This window comes from Chiloscyllium plagiosum, unplaced genomic scaffold (assembly GCF_037043375.1).
Source record: "Chiloscyllium plagiosum isolate Xiang-an unplaced genomic scaffold, Cpla_swu_hap1 HiC_scaffold_45, whole genome shotgun sequence".
Classification (NCBI taxonomy): Eukaryota; Metazoa; Chordata; class Chondrichthyes; order Orectolobiformes; family Hemiscylliidae; genus Chiloscyllium; species Chiloscyllium plagiosum.
Window position 1 is genome coordinate 7,704,343 of NW_028270183.1, and position 23,963 is coordinate 7,728,305.

The following is a 23,963-nucleotide window of genomic DNA, read 5'->3' on the forward strand; positions in this document are numbered from 1 at the left end:
GGCAGTGCATAAACTACCTTCAACACTCACTCACCTCACCAACACAGAGTACCAGCCACAGGATGCACCAGAGTAACTCACCTACTCTCGTCCCTTCTACAGCACCTTGCTATCACCGAGGAGATCAAGGCCAGCAGATACCTGGAAACACCATCCCATGCAGACTCCCCTCCAAGTGACACACCACCCTGACTTGGAAATGTGGACTTGGAATGTGATAATGATTTCACGAAGGAGTTGGATATAGCAGTAAAGGGATCTGAGATAATGGCACAGACGCCGGTATCCACTCATTAAATCACCCTTTATTTACATGCACACAGTACATGACCTCTGAACCAGCCAGCTCACAGCCTGTCCCCTGATAGAGAAGACTTTCTCAATCTCCTGTTTATCTTTGTCAGCCAGAGCTCCCTGAATGGCCCAAGTTAACAACCCCAATCAGGGATCTCATTGTCAATAAGATCCGCTAGGCTTTTGATCCACTCACTGCAGGATCAAACGATAAGGGGGGAGAAGCAAGGACAGGTTATTGAGTAGGGTGATCAACCATGGACAGGACTTATACACTTAATGGTAAGGTCCTGAGGAATGTTGCTGAACAATGAGACCTTGGATTGCAAGTTCATAGTTCATTGAAAGTGGAGTCAGAAGTAGACAGGATAGTGAAGAAGACACTTGGTATGCTTGCCTTTATTGGTCAGAGCATAGGAGTTGGGAGGTCATGTTGTGGCTGTACAGGACGTTGGTTTGGCCACTTTTGGAATATTGTGTGCAATTCTGGTCTCCCTCTTTTGGGAAAAATGTTATGAAACCTGAGAAGGTTCAGAGAAGATTTACAAGGATGTTGCCAGGGTTGGAGCGTTTGAGCTATAGGAAGAGGCTGAACAGGCTGGGGCTGTTTTCCCTGGAGCGTCGGAGGCTGAGGGGTGACCTTATAGAGGCTTATAAAATCAAGAGGGGCATGGATAGGGTTAATAGACAAGGTATTTTTCCCTGGGATGGGGGAGTTGAGAACTAAAGAGTATAGGTTTAAGGTGAGAGGGGAAAGATTTAAAAGGGACCTAAGGGGCAACTTTTTCACACAGAGGGTGGTGTGTGTATAGAATGAGCTGCCAGAGGAGGTGGTGGAGGCTGGTACTATGACAGCATGCAAAACGCATCTGGATGGGTATATGAATAGGAAGGGTTTAGAGAGATATGGGTCAAGTGCTGGCAAATGGGACTGGATTGGGTTAGGATACCTGGTCAGCATGGACAAGTTGGGCCAAAGGGTCTGTTTCTGTGCTGTACATCTCTATGACTCTGTATTGAGCGGCAGATCAGGTTCAAAGAGCCAACTGACCTACTCTTGCTCCCAATCTCTACTTTTATTTTCCCTCCAGAACTGCTGTTCCTTTATAATTGTATATGTAACGCCAATGTCAGGAAAGGCCAGACAGCGTTACTGAACCGTGCACATCAGTTTCATAGCATGTCTAACATTTAGTTGTGCCTTCAGCCTAACACTTGTCGAAAGCTCATCAAGTGTGTAAATTTAAGGAGAAAGCATTGCTTTCAAGGTAAATGAAACTAGCCACGGGATATTTATATCCAAATAAACTCGGAAGAATGCGTCCAGTCAAATAAAACAGAGCTGCCTGCTTCAGGGGCTCTTCCACAGAGCACTGAGGTGATTGGTGCTACGTACAGGAACTGGTATCACGCCCACCCACCAGCCCCCCTCCCACCCCAACACCACCCGTCTCTCTCACCCCCACCCTCTGGGCAAACATCTGCTCCTTTACACTGCTGTCAATCAGATGCTCTGTGCATCAAAAACACACAGAAGCCAGCACTGGAGGGGGAAGCAGTCCAGCTTGTCCCTCGTCGGACAACTCACAGAGACTGACTCACTGACCACACATCAAAGAGACAGAGGAGACTCCCTTCCCCCACTGTCCCCCCCCAATAACCCCCCCCCCTCCCCCACCGTCCCCCCCAATAACCCCTCTCCCCTACATTCCCTCCCAATAACCCCCCTCCCCCACCATCCCTCCCAATGTCCCCCGTGTCCCCCCCAATAAACCCCTCTTCCCCACCGCCCTCCCAGTAACCCACTCTCCCCCACCATCCCCCCCAAATAAGCCCCCTCCCCTACAGTTCTTCCCAATATCCCCCTCCCTCACCATCCCACCAATAACCCCCTCCCCCACCATCACCCCCAATAACCCCCCTCCCCCACCGTCCCTCCCAATGTCCCCCCCAATGTCCCTCCCTCCCCCACCGTCTACCCGATATCCCCCCTCCCCCACCATCCTTCCCAATGTCCCCCAATGTCCCTCCCTCCCCCACTGCCCCCCCAATAACGTCCCTCCCAATGATCCCCCCCTACCGTCACTCCCAATGTCCCCCCAATGTCCCCCCCAATGTCCCTCCTTCCCCCACCATCCCATCCAATAACCCCCCTCTCACACCGTCCCTCCCAATGGCCACCCAATGTCCCTCCCTCCCCCACCGTCCCCCCCAATAACCCCCCTCCCCCACCATCCCTCCCAATGTCCCCCCAATGTCCCCCACAATGTCCCTCCCTCCCCCACCATCCCTCCCAATAACCCCCCTCCCCCACTGTCCCTCCCAATGATCCCCCTCCCTCACTATCCCTCCCAATGTCCCGCCCAATAACCCCCTCCCCCACCGTCCCTCCCAATGATCCCCCTCCCTCACTATCCCTTCCAATGTCCCGCCCAATAACCCCCCTCCCCCACCGTCCCTCCTAATGATCCCCCTCCCCCACCGCCCCTCCCAATGATCCCCCTCCCCCACCACCCCTCCCAATGTAACTCCCTCCCAATGTCCCCCCTCCCCCCACCGTCCCTCCCAATGTCTCCCCTCCCCCACCGTCCCTCCCAATGTCCCCCCTCCCCCACTGTCCCTCCCAATGATCCCCCTCCCCCACCGTCCTTCCCAATCTCCCCCCTCCGCCACCGTCCCTCCCAATCTCCCCCTCCCCACTGCCCCTCCCAATGTATCCCCTCCCCCACTGCCCCTCCCAATCTCCCCCCCTCCCCCACCGCCCCTCCCACCGTCCTTCCCAATGTCCCCCCTCCCCCACCGTCCCCCTCCCCCACCGCCCCTCCCAATCCCCCCCCTCCCCCACCGCCTCTCCCAATCTCCCCCCTCCCCCACCGCCTCTCCCAATCTCCCCCCTCCCCCACCGCCTCTCCCAATGTCCGCCCCTCCCCCACCGTCCCTCCCAATAATCCCCCTCCCCCACCGTCCTTCCTAATCTCCCCCCTCCCCCACTGTCCCTCCCAATCTCCCCCCTCCCCACCGCCCCTCCCAATGTATCCCCTCCCCCACCGTCCCTCCCAATCTCCCCCCTCCCCCACCGCCCCTCCCAATGTCGCCCCCTCCCACCGTCCCTCCAAATGTCCCCCCTCCCTCACCGTCCCTCCCAATGTACCCCCCTCCCCCACCTTCCCTCCCAATGTACCCCCCTCCCCCACCTTCCCTCCCAATGTACCCCCCTCCCCCACCTTCCCTCCCAATGTCCCCCCTCCCCCACCGTCCCTCCCAATGTCTCCCTTCCCCCATCGTCCCTCCCAATGATCCCCCTCCCTCACCATCCTTCCCAGTCTTCCCCCTCCCCCACCGTCCCTCCCAATCTCCCCCCTCCCCACTGTCCCTCCCAATCTCCCCCCTCCCGCACTGCCCCTCCCAATGTCCCCCCCTCCCCCACCGCCCCTCCCAATGTCCCCCCCTCCCCCACCGCCCCTCCCAATGTCCCCCCTCCCCCACCGTCCCTCTCAATGACCCCCCTCCCCCACCGTCCCTCCCAATGCCCCTCCTCCCCCACCGTCCCTCCCAATGCCCCTCCTCCCCCACCGTCCCTCCCAATGCCCCCCCTCCCCCACCATCCCTCCCAATCTCCCCCCTCCCCACCGTCCCTCCCGATGTCCCCCTCCCCCACCATCCCTCCCAATCTCCCCCCTCCCCCACCGCCCCTCCCAATGTCACCCCCCACCCCCCACCACCATCCCTCCCAATGAGCTCCCCCGTCCCCTTCGCCTACCATCCCTCCCAAACACTGCGCTGGCTCAGGGTGGGACTGGGTTACTTTGAGGGGAGAGGGATTGGGGTAAACATGGATGGCGAGGGCCTCCCAAGAACGCGACGGGGAAACGAGAAGCAACAACGCTGGAATGAAGGGCCAAGGGGTAAGGAAGGAGACTAGAAACAACGCGAGGGAGCTAAGAAGGGCTTGAATGTGGGGATGGAGAACGCAAAGAGGGTGAGACAAATCATAAAGGAGAGACTGTGATAGGGAGAGGATGAAAGTGAGGGAAGTTAACACAAATCAGACAAAAATGACAGTGAGAATATGTTAAAAAAAAATAAATTGCCTGGCAATTATCAAGGTGTGAAATTTCTCAGACATGTCAACCTTCTCATTTGTAGGTTTCCAGATCCCTGGTCAAAACGTCTTTAAAGGATTCAGTGAGCCTGAACTAATTACCTCCAAAATCTTCCTCCCCCTCGTAAAACGTGTGGCTCATATCCTTTGTTGCTGTGATACGTGGCATTTTGTTGCTGCACTGTATGTGTTTCGAATCATCTGTTGGCTCAGATTCGTCTGATCTCAAATGGCCTCTCCCCTCACCACTCGGAGAACAATAGCAGAGACCTGTCCAGCATATTGTAGTGTTTACTGCGCAAGGGAGCGGAAACATCACATGGAAAGCATTGAGAGTCAGAACCCATGGATGTTCCTGAAAAGCCCATGGGCAGCCCCTTGCACAAAGGCTCAGGAATATCCCCAGCTCGGAGATTCTCTTGAGGAACAGCCTGCAATGTTCCTTGCTGCCCTCGCTCACAACGTGGGAAAATTTGCCCCAAAGTAACGCCATCCTCAGTGACCCACCGATCCTCCGCCTAGGGCATCTTGGCAGAACCCTCTGTGACCCTCTCCCCACGTCAACCCCAGATGAGGGTAGAAGTAACTGTGGCCATGCCCCCTTCTGAGGGGCTATACCCAGGGTCCAGCTTTCAGTTCCGTGGGGTGCTACCGTGATGATCGGGTGCCAACACTTACCGGTTGCCCTGGGTTACCAGGCTGTCCACGCACACCCTTCAGCCCTGGAGTTCCTGGAAGACCCTGTCAGAAAGAGTTGAAAAGAGAGGTCAAACCGTTCTGACATCACGTGATTGCAGCTGGAGCTAGCGAAAAATATTCTCCAGAGATACTTAATCTTTACCAGATTTCTCTTTCCCGCTCTGTCACTGGGAAAATGCCGAACGGACGCAAGGGGCAAGTATTTTGACTGTGTCCTTCATCCCCCAGGAGACGGGACCAAGGTAATTGGAAGAAGACTCCTTCATCATCCTGGGAAAACTGATCCCATTTAAAATGTGTGTGTCTGTTTGCGAGTGTCAGTGATTGTGTGTGTGTCAGTGTGCGCATGTGTGTTTGTGTGTGTGTCAGTGTGCGCATGTGTGTCTGTATGAGTTTATGCCTGTGTGTGTGTTTGTCTGTGTGCTTATGCGTGTCTGTGTGTACATGTGTGTCTGTGTCTGTCTCTGTGTGTGCATCTGTGTGCATACTTGTGTGTGCATCAATGTGCGCACCTGTGTGTGAGTCTGTGCTTGTGTGTGTCTGTGTATGTGTATGTGTATGCATCTGTGTTTGTCCATGTGGGTGTGCGTGTATGTCTATGTGGGTGTGTATGTGTTTGGGTATGTGTCTGTGTGTGTGTGTGCCTGTGTGTGTACCTTTGTATGTGTCTGTGTGTGCGTGTGTCTGTGCATGTGTATCTATGTTGGTGTGTGTGCATCTGTGTTTATGTCTGCATATGTGTGTGCATGTGTGTCTGTGTGTGTGCATGCTCCAAGATCCCCTTTATCAATGCCTCATGCCCATCACAAAGACACACTGGGTGGCAAAGTCATGGAAAGGGCATCAAAGCTGCATTGAGCGAGACTATGTCTAGAATTCTGTGGACCCCCGTCTTGGTTTCTATATTTAAGGGAGGATGTACTAGGTTTGGAGATGTTGCAAGGATGGTTGACTTGGGTTCGCCACTGGGATGATGGGAGTGGCCTCTAACAAGGGGTCTCTGAATAAATGGGCTCCAAATCTGTGCTCCCTCGATGCTCAGAGGTTAGGCATAAGCTAATCGGTGTGGGGCGCATTGACGTCTGGTTTCACAGCCACACACTGGCCTTGGAGGTCCACATACACACACACACACACACGCCACCAGAGAATAAATTCAGCAGAGTAACTGTCTGTGTTCTCTGGGGTTTGGAAGTATGAGAGGTCCCATTCCAGTCTCAGAAGGAACTTGGGAATGGTCTACAGTGAGATTGGTGAAGGCGTGAGCATTTCAGACTGAGCTGGCAAGGAATTACTTCAATCAAAGGGTCATGAATCTTTGGAAGTCTCCAGCCCAAAACACTGAGCTTCCACACTTTTCAGGCAGGGATAGACAAGCTTTGGACTCTGTGGATCTAGAGGCATATAGGGAAATGGTTAAGAAAGTGGAGGCAAAGTCCAATACGGTATAGGAACCTATAAACTATAAGATGGCTAGATGGGGTAAACGAATGAAGGGCATTCCTGATGACCAAGGGAGTCCAGAACCAGGAGTCACAGACTAAATACATGGGGTAGGCCATTTTTGACTGGGCTGAGGAGAAATGTCTTCAACCAGAGAGTGGGGGAGCCTGTGGAATTCTCTGTCAGAGAAGGTGGTTAAGCCAAAACATTGAATCGTTTCAAGGAGGAGTTTGATATAGCTCTTTGGAGGAAAAGGATCAAAGGGAATGGGGCCAAAATGGGAATGGGGTTGAATGGTCAACCATAATCATACCGAATGGTGGAACAGTCTCAAAGGGCCGAATGGCCTACTCCTGCTCCTACTTTCTGTGCCTATGAATGGTCCTGCAGGCCCGATGGACCGAATAGCCTAACAACAGCTCCAATTTAACGTACGTCCAGAGGACCCCAGAATCTCCCTCAACTCTTCACTGTGACTGGGTCGCAGCTTGCATGTGCCTGCTCCCCAGCTGCAGGTATATGAAAGGGGGTTCGAACCCTCTTGCTGGGGCTTTAGTGAGGGTTGAATAAGGTACTGGCCCTGACAGCACTGCTCACAACCCGATCACAAATCAGAAAACGGGGTCCTGCACATCTGCTCGCTATGGGAACTCCATGTCGGGGAAAGAGGCTTCTTAAAGTGGCCTGTGCTCCCTCACACCGAGTCTCTCTGTCTGTAAGTCCACAATCAGAAGCCATTGTTACCTCCTCCGGACTGGGAGGACAAGAACTCTGTGACATAAGGGGACCGTAAGACATTGCCACTGATAATCCCGACTGCGTCTGGACAATCGACACTGCAATATCTGATCTGCATTCACCCTTCACATCCCAGCTCATTACTGTGACCATATCCAGCCAGGGTCCCCAGGTAGCTCAGTGCCTTCAGCTCTGCATGTTTCCATTCAGTGCAAACCACCTCATATTAAACTTTCAAACTGACGATTACAGCTAGCTCAGCTTTTCAATAAGAAACAAGCTCTATAAAATAAGCCTCTCCTACAGCTCGCTCTAACCTGATAGAAGGATTTGCATTCTTTCTGGAATGACAGGCAGACAGTTCCAGGGTCTCTCCAAACAAGAGATCTTGGCTGTTGCTGTCTCAACAAAACAGCAGCTAGTTTCCGCACGAAATGTTTCACAAGATACGAAAGAGTGTTTAATTTGTTCTCTTTTACTGGTGTTGAGTGAGAGGAATAGTGGCCCAACCATCAGCCAAGAGGACGTTGGCTCTTTACATCACGAGATGCAAGAGGGTTTACCAGAGCAGGGTCTCAGATCAATGGCTCGTCCAACAATGCAACAGTTTGTCAGCGTTGTGCCCCCGTCTGGTTACACTACTAGCACAAGCCCTGGCATGGGACCCAAACCCGTGGTTCAGGGGGTGGTGATCTCTTCCCCCTGCAGTGTCACTACAACTCCCCGAGTCTTCAGGCTGAGAGTTTAGAAATTACTTGAAGGTATCAAGCACAAAGTGTTGGCCGACACTACCAGGACAGTACTGAGGGAGTGCTACACTGTTGAAGGTGCGTGGGACAATGAATCCCACATCAGAACATAACAACCGGGAGCAGGAGTAGGCCGTCTGGCCCTTCGAGCCTGCTCTGCCTTTCAATAAGATCACGGCTGATCTTTTCATGGCCTCAGCTCCACTTACCCACCCCCTCACCATAACCCTTAATTCCTTTACTGTTCAAAAAATGATCCGTCTTCGCTTTAAATACGTTTACTGAGGAAGCCTCAACTGCTTCACTGGGCAGGGAACTCCATAGATTCACAACCCCCTGGGGGAAGAAGTTCCTTCTCGATTCAGTCCTAAATCCGCTCCCCTTAATTTTGAGGCTGTGCCCCCTTGTCCTAGTTTCACCTGCCAGTGGAAACATCCTCTCTACTTCTACCTCATCTATTCCCTTCATAATTTTATATATTTCTATAAGATACCCTGCTCATTCTTCTAAATTCCAATGAATATAATCCCTGTGTACTCAGTCTCTCCTCATAAGCCAACCCCCTCAACTCTGGAACCAACCTGGTGAACCTCCTCTGCACCTCCTCCAGTGTCAGTCCATCCTTTCTTAAGTAAGGAGACCAAAACTGCACATAGTACTCCAGGTGTGGCCTCACCAGCACCTTGTACAGCTGCAACATAACCTCCCTGCTTTTAAACACAATCCTTCCAGCAATGAAGGACAAGACTCTCAGGCAAAAGAAAATGATCCAGCTTCACAGTTCTATGGAGGACTTGGTCAAAACACCAGAGACAAAACTGTTGAGTCCAGAGTCCAGATACACTTCCAGTCAGAATTCTATCCCAACTAATGTACCATCAACACGGGCCTACTCATTTCCCAAACACACAATCAAATTTGCATCCAATTACGAATAGAACCATCCTCTGCGCCCTCCTTCCACTCAGCCTCGGATATCCCTGCTGGATCCTACCGCACAATAACAACCTCACCCCTGTATCTTTATCAATGTTTACCCCTCAATCACTGTCACTCCGTCTATCAGCGCTGTCTGCTTGGGTTTGCCGGGGTGCAAACTGGATACTGCATTTCCTGCTGCAACGCAATGGAAAGCAGCCCCGGGGGCAACAAAGCGCCTTCAGGATGTGACAGGCGTTACATCAATGCACCAGCTTTCCCCGTCCTCATCGGGAGCGCGAGGGAACAAATCTGAATTCAGGCAAACAGGGTTCAGACTTTGGGACATAACTGATTTAGTTATGTCGGCACATTTCAAAGCGAAAGCGAAATGTATCCAGGAGGGTTTCTGTTTGATTAGGCCTTCTCTAAAAGCCAAAACAGTGTAAATATCCTGAGGACACTGGGAAAGCTGAGCCCCTTCCCAGTCCCAGTCAAACAAACAGAGAGACCCATCGTGAGTGAAACCAAAAATAATGGGGCTTGCTGTGATCTGCTGCAAAGAAACTGGCTGCAATTTCTTTCTAATTTCCCTCTTGCTCCTTTGATTTATATCTCATCGTTGAGCACCCACTCAGAAGTCAATGTTTGACTCCAGACACATGTACATCAGTCCGGATCGATATCTCAGAGGCAGCAAAGCCCCAGTATGTGGAGCAGGGAAAGTCATCATGAGGGACAGGGAATATTCCAGGCGATGTTAAAATACCTGGGCTGGAGCCGTTCAGCTCTGAAGAGAGGAGGAGGCCATTCAGCCCCAGATCCACCAAGCAAAGAGGGACTGGGTAGGCTGGGGTGGGTCTTCCTTGAACAGGGAAGGCTGAGGGAGGTCCTGATTGAGATGCACAGGGTTGTGAGAGGCATAGACATGAGCAACACGGTGGCTCAGTGGTTAGCGATGCTGCCACACAGCGCCAGGGACCTGGGTTCGATTCCAGCCTCGGGCGACTGTCTATGTGGAGTTTGCCCTGTGTCTGTGTGGGTTTGCTCTGGTTTCCTCCCAGAGGTGCAGATTAGGTGGACTGGCCATGGGAAATTGCCCATAATGTCCAGCCTAAGGAAATGTATGGTTAGCGTAGGGGACTGAGTTAGTGTGGGATGCTCTACAGAGGGTCGGTGTGGATTTGATGGGCTGAATAGCCTGCTCCCACACTGTAGGGATTCCAGATAGGAAGAAACCTCTCCACCGAGTAGCGGGGTTAATAACCAGGGGGTACAATTGAAAGGAGCAGAGGGGACTGAGGAAAGCATTCTCTCACCCTGAAGGGGCTGGGAATCTGGAACTCACTACCTGAAAAGGTGATAGATGTGAGAACAATCACAACCCTTTCAGAAGTATTTAGGGGATCAGTTGAAATGCATAATGTACAAGGTTTTGGGTAAAGTTGGAGAAAACAGGGCTAGTGAAGATAGTTTTTAGATAACCAGCGCAGACACAATGAGCCATAATACTCTAGGATTCTGAGCTCTCCAGAAAATTCTCAGGAGCAATTTGGGATGAACAATAAATGCTGACCCGGCCAGTGATGCTCATTCCTGGGGAATAAAAACCAAACGCCTGCCTGATGTAAAAACAACACAAACAGAAATGGCTGATAGATATTGGTCTGGCCAGTGAGCACTATGGCTAGGGAACAAATATTGACCTCAGTTGTGTGGACAGATTGGAGAGTTTGGGGCTGTTTTCCTTCTGGAGAAGGTTGAGAAGGGGATTCGAGCAAACGAATGAATGACTTACTTATTGTCACTTGCATTTTACAGCAATCAATACAGCAAAAAGCTTCAGCAGTCGTCATTTTGAATAGTTAATGACAAGCTATGTTCAGTTCACTCCCCGATAATGAGGGCGTGTCACTATTTCTGCCCACTTTCGAATCAGGGATTAGATTACTTACAGTGTGGAAACAGGCCTTTCAGCCCAACAAGTCCACACCGACCCGCAACCCACCCACACTCATTCCCCTACATTTACCCCTTCGCCTAACACTACGGGCAATTCAGCGTGGCCAATTCACCTAACCTGCACATTTTTGGACTGTGGGAGGAAACCGGAGCACCCGGAGGAAACCCACGCAGACACGGGGAGAATGTGCAAATTCCACACAGTCAGTCGTCTGAGGCGGGAATTGAACCCGGGTCTCTGGCGCTGTGAGGCAGCAGTGCTAACCACTGTGCCACCGTGCCGTTCCGCTTGTGAGGCGAGTGTTTTAACCACTACACGACAGAGATTTCCAACATCACAAGGTGTCTGGGCAGAGCATGTAGTGAGAAACTGTTCCCACAACCAAGTACGGAGAACAATTTAATGGTTATAAAGTGGGCTGGAGTTGTGCCCCTCATCTGGACCTTCTCGATGCTGAGCATAGTGAGTTAAATGAGTTGGAAATCTAATAACAGCCTAGACCAGAAAGCTACAGGGTCTGAGCTAGGAGGGCTGATAGGAAAGGCCATGGCTACCTTCCTTGAAGCAGTGAGGGTTGAGAGGGGATCCTTTCTTTATGCACTCACTTACCTTGCTGTAGCTGCGTAAAAGCTGGGAAATGGGGTGAGTGTAGTCAGATCTTTGTTAGACAACACTGACATGGGCTGAATGGCCTCTTTCAATGCTGTATATGTATGTGAGGCTAGACTGATGTGGGTTTATGTCAGACCCTGAGGTGTGTGATCCCAGACTGCAGCCAGTCTTCCAGTGGAATGGCTCTGGGGGGGGGAAGGGGGATCAGTCACCAATTTACTTTAAAATGTGAAAAAGAAGCTTGTTTTTTATAAACAAACACTTACCTGAGGTCCCTGGGGTCCTGCAGGTCCAGGAAGCAACATTCCCTTCAAACAAAACACAAAAATGTGAATGTAAGGACTTAATCGCTATTGGTTTGAGTAGTACCAATCTATAAGGTGATATACACGTGTGTGTGTGTGTGTGTATATATGCATGTGCGTGCATACATGTGTATGGACATACATGTGTGTATGTATGTGTGTGTCTCTGTGTGCACGTAAGTGTGTGCATATATTTGTGTGTGTGTGTCTGGTGTGTGTGTACATACACATGTGTATGTATGTGTATGTGTTTATGCATATGTGTGTCTGTGCATGTGTGTGTATACTGTGCATATATTTGTGTGTGTACACGTGTGTGTGCCTGGTGTGTGTGTGTGTACATACATGTGTGTATGTATGCATGTGTCTATGTGTGCATGTATGTGTCTGTGTGTACATCTGTGTGCATACATTTGTGTGTGTGAACATGTGAATGTACGTGTGTATGTATGCGTGTGTGTACATATGCATGTGTGTGCCTGTACACATGTGTGCGCATATATTTGTGTGTGTGTGTACATACATGTGTGTATGTGTCGTGTGTGTGTGCATGTATGTGTGTGCTCGTGCGTGTGTAAGAGACTGGCCCTGTATCCTCGGAGTTTCGAAGAACGAGGGGGGTGGATTTGACTGAAACATACAGGGCTGTAATAGTAGGTGCAGAAAGGGCATGGGGGAGCAGTCTCAGAATCAGAGCAGGTCATTGACAGTGGGAGGAGATATACTGAGATGAGGAGATATTTCTTTACTCAGAGGGGAGTGAACCTTTGGAATTCTTTACTGCAGAGGGAGCTCAGTCGCTGAGAATGTTAAAGACAAAAACACCAGGGAATGCTGTGAGAAAATGATGTTTGGATAATGGATCAGCCATGGCCCTGTTGAATGGGACAAGCCCGGTGGGGAAGGAGTGGGGGCAGTGAGATGATTTCCGAAAAGAATCTTTCCTTTCTCCCCCTGAGTGAAGGAATACACTGTATATAACAGAGAGACAATGACCCAAATTCACTCCTTACTTTACCTCCAGCTAGTAATGGGGGGCAGTGGTGGGGAGAGAAAGCAATTGGCCAGTGTTCATCTCCCCTACCCTGGTGGCAATCCGATAGCTCTTACCGAAACTGTCCACGCGCAGGAATGCCCTGAGACCAGGATCGGGCAGGGAATGCAATGCCCTACGCGATTGAATAGGCGACTAATGCTTATGGTTTCGGATTCAGATAGGGCGAGAGATACCCAGGGCAGGACGGGGTAACACTGCCAGGCAGAGATGAGGGGCCTAACAGCACAGTGTCGAAGGAGGGACCGTGGACCAGAACCACATACTCACAGGCTCAATGACTGCAGGCGCTCCCTTCTCCCCCTTCTCTCCTTTCAGGCTCGGCGTCTAGAAATAATACAACACCCCAGAATGAGGGCCAGGGAACAGCACCAGTCACAGTAAAACGAACTTCCTTCAAAACATGTCACCATGTACCATACGTTGCACTAACACACGACAGCCCTGCGTTATTTCCCGTTAACGTTTTATCGATTGTACTGTTAAGGCTAAGGACAAAACAGGTGGAGGTATTCACTGATGAAGTACCTTATACACACATGAACAGAAACTGCTGGGGCTCTTGCGGTAGCGGCTGAGTCAGGGTTCAAGTTCCATCTGCTCCACAGCTGTGTAATAAAATCTCAAAACAGGTTGGTTCAAAAATGTCTGATAGAAAAAAGCTACAGTGGGGCAGCAAGATGACTCCTGCCTCTGAGCTGGAACCTCTACGTTCGAGACTCACTCTTGGACCAGTGGCTGAACAGGCTGCATCCATAATGTGCTCAAAGAAGCGCCAATGATAGGCAGTTAGAACGAGAGAGACCCCTGGTGAGCTCTGTGATGAACAGACCATGGGAGCCTCTACTGTCACCCTCCATAGTTCCAGACTGCAAGAGGTACGGAAGGGAGTTCAACTTTATCATTTAGGAAACATTTAGCCGGGTACATGGAAGAGATGGGTATGGAGGGATATGGACTGAACGCAGGCAAATGGGGTTAGATTAATTGTGAAGACTGGGTGGCATGGACAAGATGGGCGGAAGCGCCTGTTTCCATGCTGTAAACCTCTATGACTCTATGCACGTAAAAGTGAATGTTGCCACAGCAATTTGATTTCTCCCAATTGTACTGTTACACATCACCTCCATGACTTGGACTTGCACTGGGGTGGACAATGTTAAAAATCACACAACCCGATGGTGGAGCAATGCTCCGAAAGTCAGTGTTTCCAAATAAACCTGTTGGACTATAACCTAGTGATGTGTGATTTTTAACATCACCTCCAAGTTGGCTTACCTGATGCTAAATGAATGCATTTCATTTTCCCTGCAGGAGCTGGAACTGCATTTTCACCTCTCACAATCAAATCTTAATCAAGTTTTTAAGTTTGTTTTAAGGGTTGGAGTTTTGTCACAGCTCCACCCACCCCTTATTAATTTGGTTCAATGCATACTGTTGATTTCAAAAACAGGGTTTCTAGACACGGATGACCCGACAGGGGGAGCACACAGAGTCACTGGTACGCTCCAGGACATTCACAACTGCTGGGCATTCATCCAAATGTGAAATGTCACTTTGTTTAAATGCAGGCTGCCTTCCAAACCTGTTGGCACGGTGGCTCGGTGGTTAGCACTGCAGCCTCACAACACCAAGGACCTGGGTTCGATCCTGACCTTGGGTGACTGTCTGTGTGGAGTTTGTACATTATCCCTTATATCTGCATGGGTCTCCTCCCACAGTCCAATGATGTGCAAGTTAGGGTGAATTGGCCATGCTCAGTTTCCCTGCAATGTCCAGGGATGTGCTGGCTAGGACATAGGAAATGCAGGGTTACAGGTCTGAGTGGGATGCTCTTTAGAAGGCTGGTGTGGACTGGATGGGCCAAATGGCTATCTCCCACACAGTAGGGATTCTATGATTCTGTCAGGGCTAGATCCTCACATAATGATAAAGAATGCTGCAGGAAACCCAGCATGTGTGGAGAGAGGAACAGAGAGAATATTTTGAGCTTGCTTGAAGGGCCTGTTCCTGGAGGTGTTGTCCTCTGAACCCAGACTGACTCTTGTTCAGAACTTGACATCACATGATGACTCCTCCAGGTATCTACCTAGTTGAGAATGTGGTGTCGGAAAAGCACAGCAGGTCAGGCAGCATCCAAGAAGCAGGAGAATCGACATTTTGGGCATAAGCCCTTCATCAGGAACCCAAAACATTGACTCTCCTGTTTCTCGGATGCTGCCTAACCTGCTGTGCTTTTCCAGCACCACACTCTCGACTCTGATCTCCAGTATCTGCAGTCCCCACTTTCTCCTAGATATCTACCCAATTAGACCTGCTGATCCTATGACTACAAATGCCTTGTTATGGCATTCCCCCCCTCAATGCTTCCGACTAGCAGTTTAACAGTGGCAAAGAACAGGAGATGGGCCAGCCTTGGACATCGTTTGGTCAACAATCCTAAATGTGCTAAGATTTACACTTAACAGCCGATTTAAGATAAACACTTGGGCTTGAAGTGTGGCTCATCTATGCTTATTAGAAGGGCATCTGTCCTCTGTGGGACAGTGTATCAATTTTAAATTAATCATCAGAGTGGAAATCTTTAGCTCATCTGAGGCATTCTCCGATATAATGCCTTGATCAATGAGGGACATTTTGTCAACCAAATGGTTTAAACAAATTTGCATAAGCATAAATATACTCAAAAATAGTTGTTTCCTTTAAAATTTGGAATTCTTGCATCTGTCCTGGTGGGTGACGGACAAAAAGCTTTGACTGCATTGTAGCGTTGTTCAGGAATAATCGAAATATAATGCATCTAAACTACTAACTGAAATAAATAATTTTAAAGGATGAGAATATTTGGTTTACCAGGGTATCTTGTATATCAACTCGTACAGCTGGTCCATATCTCTCATTCCACCGGTCATCATAGTCTCCATCGAAGTAATCGTTGATATCTGTACCATAATGTCCGATTCCATACTCGCTTGTAAAGGGACCTTCAGATTCTTCAATGAGTTCCTCTTGCATGGTCTGTAATCAAAAAGGAGGCAAATTAATTTTTCATGGGACCTGGGTGTTGCCGGCCATGTAATCTGTGTTCTGGTGCCCTCCCTAATTGCCCTCAAACTCACCCAGCCATTTCAGAGAGCAGTTAAAAGCTGGCTGGAATGCTGAGTAGGTCTGGAGTCACATGTAGGAAAGGGACAGCAGATTTTCTCCGTCGCCGACTCCCAGACTAGCTTCTGATCCCAGATTTTATGCAGCGTACTTTCAGTTCCATCAGCTGCCCTGGTGAGATTTGAAACTACGTTCCCGCTCCTACACCCTGAAAGCATCAGTCCTGCCTCAGGACGATGGGTCCCATCACATGACCACAATGCCACCATGTCAACTAGTTACTGGAGTAACAACATCTCCCGGCCTTCAGTGCTCGGTGGCTCAGTGGTTAGCTCTGCTGCCTCACTGCACCAGGGACCCAGTTTTGACTCCACTCTTAGGTGACTCTGTGTGGAGTTTGCACATTCTCCCCCTGTGTGCGTGGGTTTCCTCTGGGTGCTCCGGTTTCCTCCCACAGTCCAAGCTACTTCCCTCAGATCGGTTCAATGGCCCTCGATGTGTTTTGCGTACATCTTTGTCAAAAATCCAGCCATCCCCGAGCAAGGAGGCGATGGCCTAGTGGCATTATTGCTGGACTATTAATCCAGCAACCCAGATAATGTTCCGGGGATCTGAGTTCAAACCCCCTACCACGGTTAAGTGGAAGTTTGGAACTAAGAGTCCGATGACGATCAGGAATCCATTCCTGACTGTCAGGGGAAAAGCCCACTCTTTAGGGATGGAAGCTGCCATCCTTACCTGGTCTAGCCTACAGGTGACTCCAGACCCATAGCAATGTGGTCGACTCTTAACTGCCCCTTTGGGTAATAAATGCTGTCCTAAGCAGCGATGCTCTCATCCAATGAATTAAAGAAACGTGTTCCACTTTACAAGATATTGACACATTCCCCAACTCCTTGTAGTTCCAATGTTCTGGCCTCAGTTAGTTGCCCATTGTTGAGCACACATTGGGTATCTTTACACTACAACCTTACTCCAAAGCATCCACTAGCTCATTCATTCCAATGGGTTAACAGACAGCAATTTAAGAGTGAGAAAAATGTGCCATGTCTGTAACTGGGTTACACTGTAGCTGAGGTTGAATTCCTCCTTGGAATCAGCCAGGCCAAAATGGCACAGTGTTTACCAATGGGATAAAAAGTTACAAACACTAGGAAATCATCCACAGCAACTGGACACCAATGCTCCCTGTAAATTCCAGAAAAGTTAACGTTCCTGATAAGGGAATAATATTCCACAAAGACAGTATGATTCATGCAGCAGGAATGGACCGCACAGGGAATCAGATCCAAGTCTGGCCCTGAGTCATGTGTTAATGCTTCCTGAAAGTATAATTAAACCTCACCGAACTACCCCCTGGCAACGCAAGGCTTGTCTGAAAACCCGATTCCAGCGCAGACATAAAAGCATCTGCTTTCAAATGGAGGCCTCTACCAAAGAGCAGGCACCAAAGTGATGGGCAGAAATGCCTCCTTTTGTGCTAACACACATGGGCGGCTCAGTGGTTAGCACTGCTGCCTCACAGCACCAGGGTCCCAGGTTCGATTCCAGCCTCGGGCAACTGTCCGTGTGGAGTTTGCACGTTCTCCCCATGTGTGCGTGAGTTTGCTCCCACAAGCCAAAGAAGTGCAGGTTAGATGGAATTTTCATGGGAAATTCCCCACACTGCCTCGGGACGTGTAGGTTAGGTGGAATAGTCATGGGAAACATAGGGGAAGAGGTCTGGGTGAGTTACTCTTCAGAGGATCGGTGTGGACCTGTTGAACCAAGTGGCCTATTTCCACACTGTAGGGAGTCTATGAAAAGCTTTTCGAATATATAGCACCTGTCATGTCTTCAGGAAGACTCAGCATGTCTGAAAGCCAAAGAAACAGCTTTCTTAATGTTCAACCAATCTGCTGACAGGGCGATTCCTACTGGCCCAAGGTGAGAGGAGAGGGCAGTCTACCTTCTCTCTGCTGGTAGAGAGGACAATGATAGCCAGCACACTCAAAACTCCCCGGACAAGGCAAAATGAGCAGGCAATCTCCAAGGAAACACTCAAGGGTCCTTACACCCATTAGTCCACCATTGTCAAACAGAGAGAGAGGGAGAGAGGAGACAGAAGAAAGAAGGCAGAGAGACATTGAAGAGAAAGAGAGAGTGAAGAGAGGACAGAGAGAGAGAGAGAGACAGAGAGAAGCAAAAAGACAAAGAGAGATAGATAGACAAATATAGAGAGGGGAGTCACAGAGAGTGGACAGAGAGAGGGAGATGGAGAGCATGAAGAGAAAGAAAGAGAGAAGATAGGAGGCAGAGAGAAAGCAAAAAGGAGGGAGACAGTGAGAGGAGGGAGATGACGGGAGAGAGAAAGAGAGAGAAAAGAGAATGGAGAGAGAAAGAGAAAAAGGAAGAGAGGAGAAAGAGGAGACATAAAGAGAGGAGAGGGAGGGAGGAGAGAGAGAGATTAAAAGCCTAATGACACAGTAGTAGCCACTTAACGGTCAGTGATTCCTGAGTCAGTGACTGCAGTCGGTCAGAAAGCAGCAAAATGGCCAATCCAGCAACTTCCTGGTGAACCAGCCTTTGGGTTTGCCAGCCAACCAAAGGTCAGTCTGTGACAGGTCCATGCCAGTGCACTCTCTCCCTTCACCAAGACCCACTCCATGGTGAAATCAAGGCTGCTGGGAATTCCCCCGGGGGGGTGGGAATTCTCTACAGTCACATGTTGGAGAAGGGACAGGGTACAAAGGGAATGGAACTTCAATCTCACTTTGGGCCAGGGGGGTGGGAACAGGAGACCGACTGTGGAATTATTCCTGATCCCTGACAAAGGGACAGCTCATATCGGCCACACCTCCTGAAGGTTAATCTGTCTGGAGGTCTGTCCATTAGCCATGCTCATGCTCCACTGAGCCTCAACCATCCCTCTGCACCGTCAGCAACTGCATGCGGATGGGGAATCTTAAAGGAGCCCCGGCTTTCAGGCAAAGGGGTTACCTCGTGGTCGGTCACGTTTTCTGCTCCAACCTCAGCATTCGCAGAGGAGTTGAGGAGGACCGATTCCAAATCAGTGTAGTATTCCGCACCAAGGAAATAATCATAATTATTCTCTGCTTCCTCTAGTTGAGGCTGCTCCTTGTCCTGGGGAGAAAGCGAAAGGGTGTTAGGCACCTGAGCAGTAGGCCTGGACTGACCCTTCTCTGGCTGTGATTTTGTTCAGGGGGGTTGGAGGAGGGCGGGGGGGTGTGTGAAACTGGGATAGGACGGGGATCAGCTCCCCCCTGCCCTTCCCTATTACCTGAGCTAAGGAGCTGGAGCAGGGGTAAGCCCCACCAATCAATATGATCATGGCTGATCATTGAGCTCATCCCCATATCCCTTGGTCCCTTTAAGAGCTGTAGCGAGCTCCTCCTTGAAGACACAATGTCTGCCTCTGACTCGCTCTATTGACCAAGTGACAACAGCAGGAGTCCATCCCAAATGTAACGCAGCACGGAACAGGAGGCCATATTCCGGACTCACCGTCATCGGAGGGCTTCTACATGAAATGTTTAAAGAACGTTTGGTTCCGTACATGGATGGGAAGACTTTAAGAGGGATACGGACCAAATGTGGGCAATTGGAACTAGCTGAGTGGGCACCATGGTCGGCATGGAGCAGTTTGGGCTGAAGGGCCCCTATCCATGCTGTATCACTCTATGACAAGAGGCAAGTAACCAGCCTCAGAAGGGGGAAAAGGGAATTTGATTTTGCCCAGCTCCGGGGGAACAGTTGCGAGGACAAGGAATCGGCTTAAGCCACACTGACAATTTGCCTACTCACTGAAGGGAACTCAGTACGTCACCAAGGAAGTGTCCATCATTTTTAATTCGTATTAAAATGCGTTTTGTTTTTTGGGCTTGGTGGAATCCACACCGTCCTCACCCCGATGAGTCCTCCCTCCCTCCCTCCCTAGAAGCCTGTTCCTCATGCCCAAATTGCTCCATGCTGACCATAGTGCCCACTCAGCTAGTTCCAATTGCCCACATTTGGTCCGTATCCCTCTTGACCAATGAAGCAAATGGCCTGGTGCACCCTGGAGCAGCTGAGCTTGCTCCCCGAGGACAACGCCTGGGGAGGGGGGTTAAGCCCCACCTGAGGGAGTCTCGGTGACCGGTGTAACATCTGAAAAGGTGACGGCGATGGGGAGGACATTACAGGATTCCAAACGGACCTGCAGCCTAAGTGTAGTGTAGCCTAAGGGTGGTGTAAGGGGAATAGTTCACAGGTCGGCGCAACATTGAGGGCCAAAGGGCCTGTTCTGCGCTGTATTGTCCTATGTTCTACATTCTAACCGAGTACAACCCAATAGCTGCCCCCTTCAGACGTCAAAAAGCGCCTGGACGCGTCCGTCAGTCCACACCCGGCAACCTACCTTCGGACCGGAGTTCGACAATTTACAGACAGAGAAAACCTTGAAGATTAAAACAAAATCAGCCTGTGGGGCAGCGCAAAAGCGACTCTGAATAATGCGTGATGTTAAAGTCGAGCAACGCAGTACGGGCAGAAAGCCAGATTATTGTGATCAGTTACTGCTGTGAAGCGACGCATTGCGATTATCAGTGACACATTCAGGCGTCTTGCCAGAAATAAGCACCTCAAGCCCCATTCAGATTACACGGAACCTGGTCAGAGTACAGGCCATGGGGGGGGGAGCTTTCTTTCCACTATCACCAGTTGACACACAAAACCGAACCCCAGTTTCTCGCACTAATTCTTCTCAATTCCCAAACCTTGGACCCCATTCGCAATCCCAACACCCTAAATACTCCACCAATCCCACCACCCCTCTCTGTTCCATCGATGGCACACCCTTCCTTGGAAACACTCTGCAATTCTATGCATTCCGAAACCAATCAAAAACGTCAAGAGATGCGACCTGTTGGATGAGGGGACACTATGGGATATGGAACACAAGAGGCCGGAATTGAGATACAGATCTTACTGAATGGTACAAGATTCTAGAGGATCCTGAATGGTCCCCTCCTGACCCAAGCTAGCTGTTACCTTTCAGACACTGACAGCAGGGATTCCCAATGAGGACTGTCCCAATGTTTGCAGCGAACAAACATGGAATTGTGGCACAGAACCTCAAAGGTTTTGATCAGACTTGTGTTCAATGGTGTGACAAATATTTTAGGGTACACAAACTTTTCATTCAGGAGCACAGGCATTGCTGGCTAGGTCACCACTGATTGGCCATCTTTAGCTGCCCTGGAGAAGGTTGGGGGTGAGCTGCCATCTTGAACTGCAGCAGTGCATTTGGTGCAAGTACATTGTGTGTGGGAGGGGTGGGGGTTCCAGCATTTTGACCCAGCAACACTAAAGGAATGGCAATATATGTTCAACTCAGGATGGAGGAGAACGTGTCGGAAAACTGGGTCTGAAGTCACCAGGTACCAACCCCGATTTTACAATAACAGTGAAGAGAGTGAACGTTTTGAAAGAACCACTGTCAGATCCCGAGCACATTTGTGCATTCCAAACAGGGGAGCATTTGGACGCCAGGAACTAATCAATCAGAAGTCATTGGCCAACAACTTTCGACCTTGATTACCTTTCTCAGTTAACATTAATTGGTAAAGGCACCATTCCGGTCTCGTCCGGAGGCTCACTGAAGATGTTACCTAGTATGGTGACGAAATGTCTGAAAATGAACCTTCCAGCTCAGCGAGCAAACCTACATCCAGAACCTCAACCTGAGCTACAAATCTTCTCAAAACTTGCTAGTACCATTGTCTCATTCTTTCATTGGAGAGAGCTGGGGCTGCTTTTGCCTGAGGGTCACCAGGCCTCAGGCGAGGGGAGAGGTTGAGAAGGACAGTCCTTCGGGGTAACCTTCAGCTGGTGTGGGCATTGATTGAACCCGTGATGATCAGAAACCATTTGCCCAGCCAACTGAGCTATCCGATCTCCCAAGAAGAAAGCTAACCGCCAAACTGTTGACTCCACTTCACCTCCACCTCCTCACCTCCTCAAAGTCCACCCCTCCCACTCTCACTGGGACAAACGCACATTTCATGAAGGAGCTACTAAGAATGTCTAGACTGGGAGTGTAATATGAACAGGGCTTTATCGAGGTCCGCAAGGCTGTATTAAGTCTGTGTTAGCCGTATCATATGTATCAATCATTAAAGCTCATCCAAGCTCCTCCTACATTGTCCTAAGAAGGAGCTCAATCGGATTTTTTGTTTTCGTGTCTACCTGTTCCCCAACCCCAAAAGTTTCTATTTTTTGCCGAGCGGCCCGATCTTTCTTCTTCTTTCTGCGGTTTTTTTTCGATTTCTTTGATCTGCCCTTGCCCTTCTTTCTAGAGCGTTTGCGACCCTTCCTCCTCTTTTTGTGGCGGGGCCGGGTGGTGGCTGTCTGTAAAAAGCAGCGAGAAAGACAGACTGAAGCGGAGGAGACATACAGAGAGGAAGAGGGGGAGGGGGAGGGCCGGTGGAAGGGGGCAGGGGCAAAAAAGGTGAGATCACCATCTTCTCTCATGAGGGAGAGGAACACCTCCATTGTTCCGAGTTGGCCAACTTTCAGGCAATTTGCGATTGTGGCGTCAAGATCAGTCTAGGTTAGACAGACGCTTGTCCCAGAGTCTCCAATTATGTAAAGATTCATCTCATCAGTCTTCTTCTTTGATGGGGTGAGAGCGTGACTGTTACCTGTCCTTAACCGCCCTTGAAGTGGTCTCCTATTTCAGATTTGGACATGCCGGTGTTAGACTGGGGTGTACAAAGTTAAAAATCATGCAACACCAGGTTATAGTCCAACAAGTTTAATTGGAAGCACTAGCTTTCGGAGCGACGCTCCTTCATCAGGTGATTGTCAGCGCTCCGAAAGCTAGTGCTTCCAATTAAACCTGTTGGACTATAACCTAGTGTTGTCCCATTTCAGACGGTAGATAAAAGTCAACCACAGTGCTGTGTGTAGTGATTGTAACGATGTCAGCCAGAGGAACCTCATAGAATATGAATCCCCTGACTGGGGCTGTTCCAATCAGGGAGTCCTGGCTGACAGATATCAACAGGCAGATGTGGGTCCTGCAGATGCTGAAAATCAGAGTCTAGGTTAGAGTGGTGCTGGAAAAGCACAGCAGGTCAGGCAGCATCCGAGGAGTAGGAAAATCGACGTTTCGGGCAAAAGCCCTTCATCAGAAATAAACAGGAGGGTCAGAGGTTCTGTTCACTCTGAAAGTTGACTCTGATGAGGCAGTACTAGAGTTAAGGACTGTTCATGATTTACCATGATATTGCCAGGTATAGGGGGTTTGAGTTATGGAGAGAGGCTAGATAGGCTGGGAGTTTTTTTCACTGGAGTGTAGCGGGTTGAGAGGCAACGTTATAGATGTATGTAAAATAATGAGAGGTGTATAATAGAGTTACATGGTATTTGTCTTTTCCTGAGGATAGGGGAATTTCGAGGCTTGGTGGCACATTTGTAAGGTGAGTGGAGAGAGAATTAAAATGTTTTAGACAGAGGGTGGTTCGCATGTGGAAGGAACTTCCTGAGAAAGCGGTGGATGTGGGTATAATGCAATGTTTAAAAGACATTTGAATAGGAATTGTTTGGAGGTATTTGGGCCAGGAGCAGGCCTGGTTTAGTTTGGGATCATGTTCAGCGTGGAGTGGTTGGACCGCAGGGTCTGCTTCCATGCTGTATGAGTCTACGTGTAAATAATGGGTGACCTGGTAACGGGATACCAGTCTCTGTGGAGATATTACACTGTGGGTCTGGAGTGACATGTAGGACAGATCGGGTATAAACAGCAAATTTCCCTCCCTGATGAATTCTTAGGACAAGCATTGTTAGCTTCATGGTCATCGTCACTGGGACCAGTTTTCAATTTCAGACTTTAACTTTTAAATTTATTTTAATTTCCACCGGTTGCCGTTGTGGGAGTTGGATCAATATTCCCCAGAACAAGAGCCTGGATCTCTGTGGATTACTATGTCCATTATCACTC

At 49.8% G+C, this 23,963-nt stretch overlaps 1 protein-coding gene across 1 annotated transcript in view; it reads right to left on the reverse strand.

Moving 5' to 3' along the window:
* Positions 1–23,963, reverse strand: part of LOC122552376 (uncharacterized) — a 372,305-nt gene that overhangs the window by 244,574 nt on the left and 103,768 nt on the right. Inside the window, exons 6-11 of the mRNA XM_087983386.1 lie at positions 22,208–22,369; positions 18,962–19,105; positions 15,731–15,895; positions 13,148–13,204; positions 11,785–11,826; positions 5,075–5,137 (exon numbers count right to left, since the gene is read on the reverse strand). Of these exons, the coding sequence (XP_087839512.1) occupies positions 5,075–5,137; positions 11,785–11,826; positions 13,148–13,204; positions 15,731–15,895; positions 18,962–19,105; positions 22,208–22,369 (633 nt within the window). The remainder of the gene's footprint in view (positions 1–5,074; positions 5,138–11,784; positions 11,827–13,147; positions 13,205–15,730; positions 15,896–18,961; positions 19,106–22,207; positions 22,370–23,963) is intronic.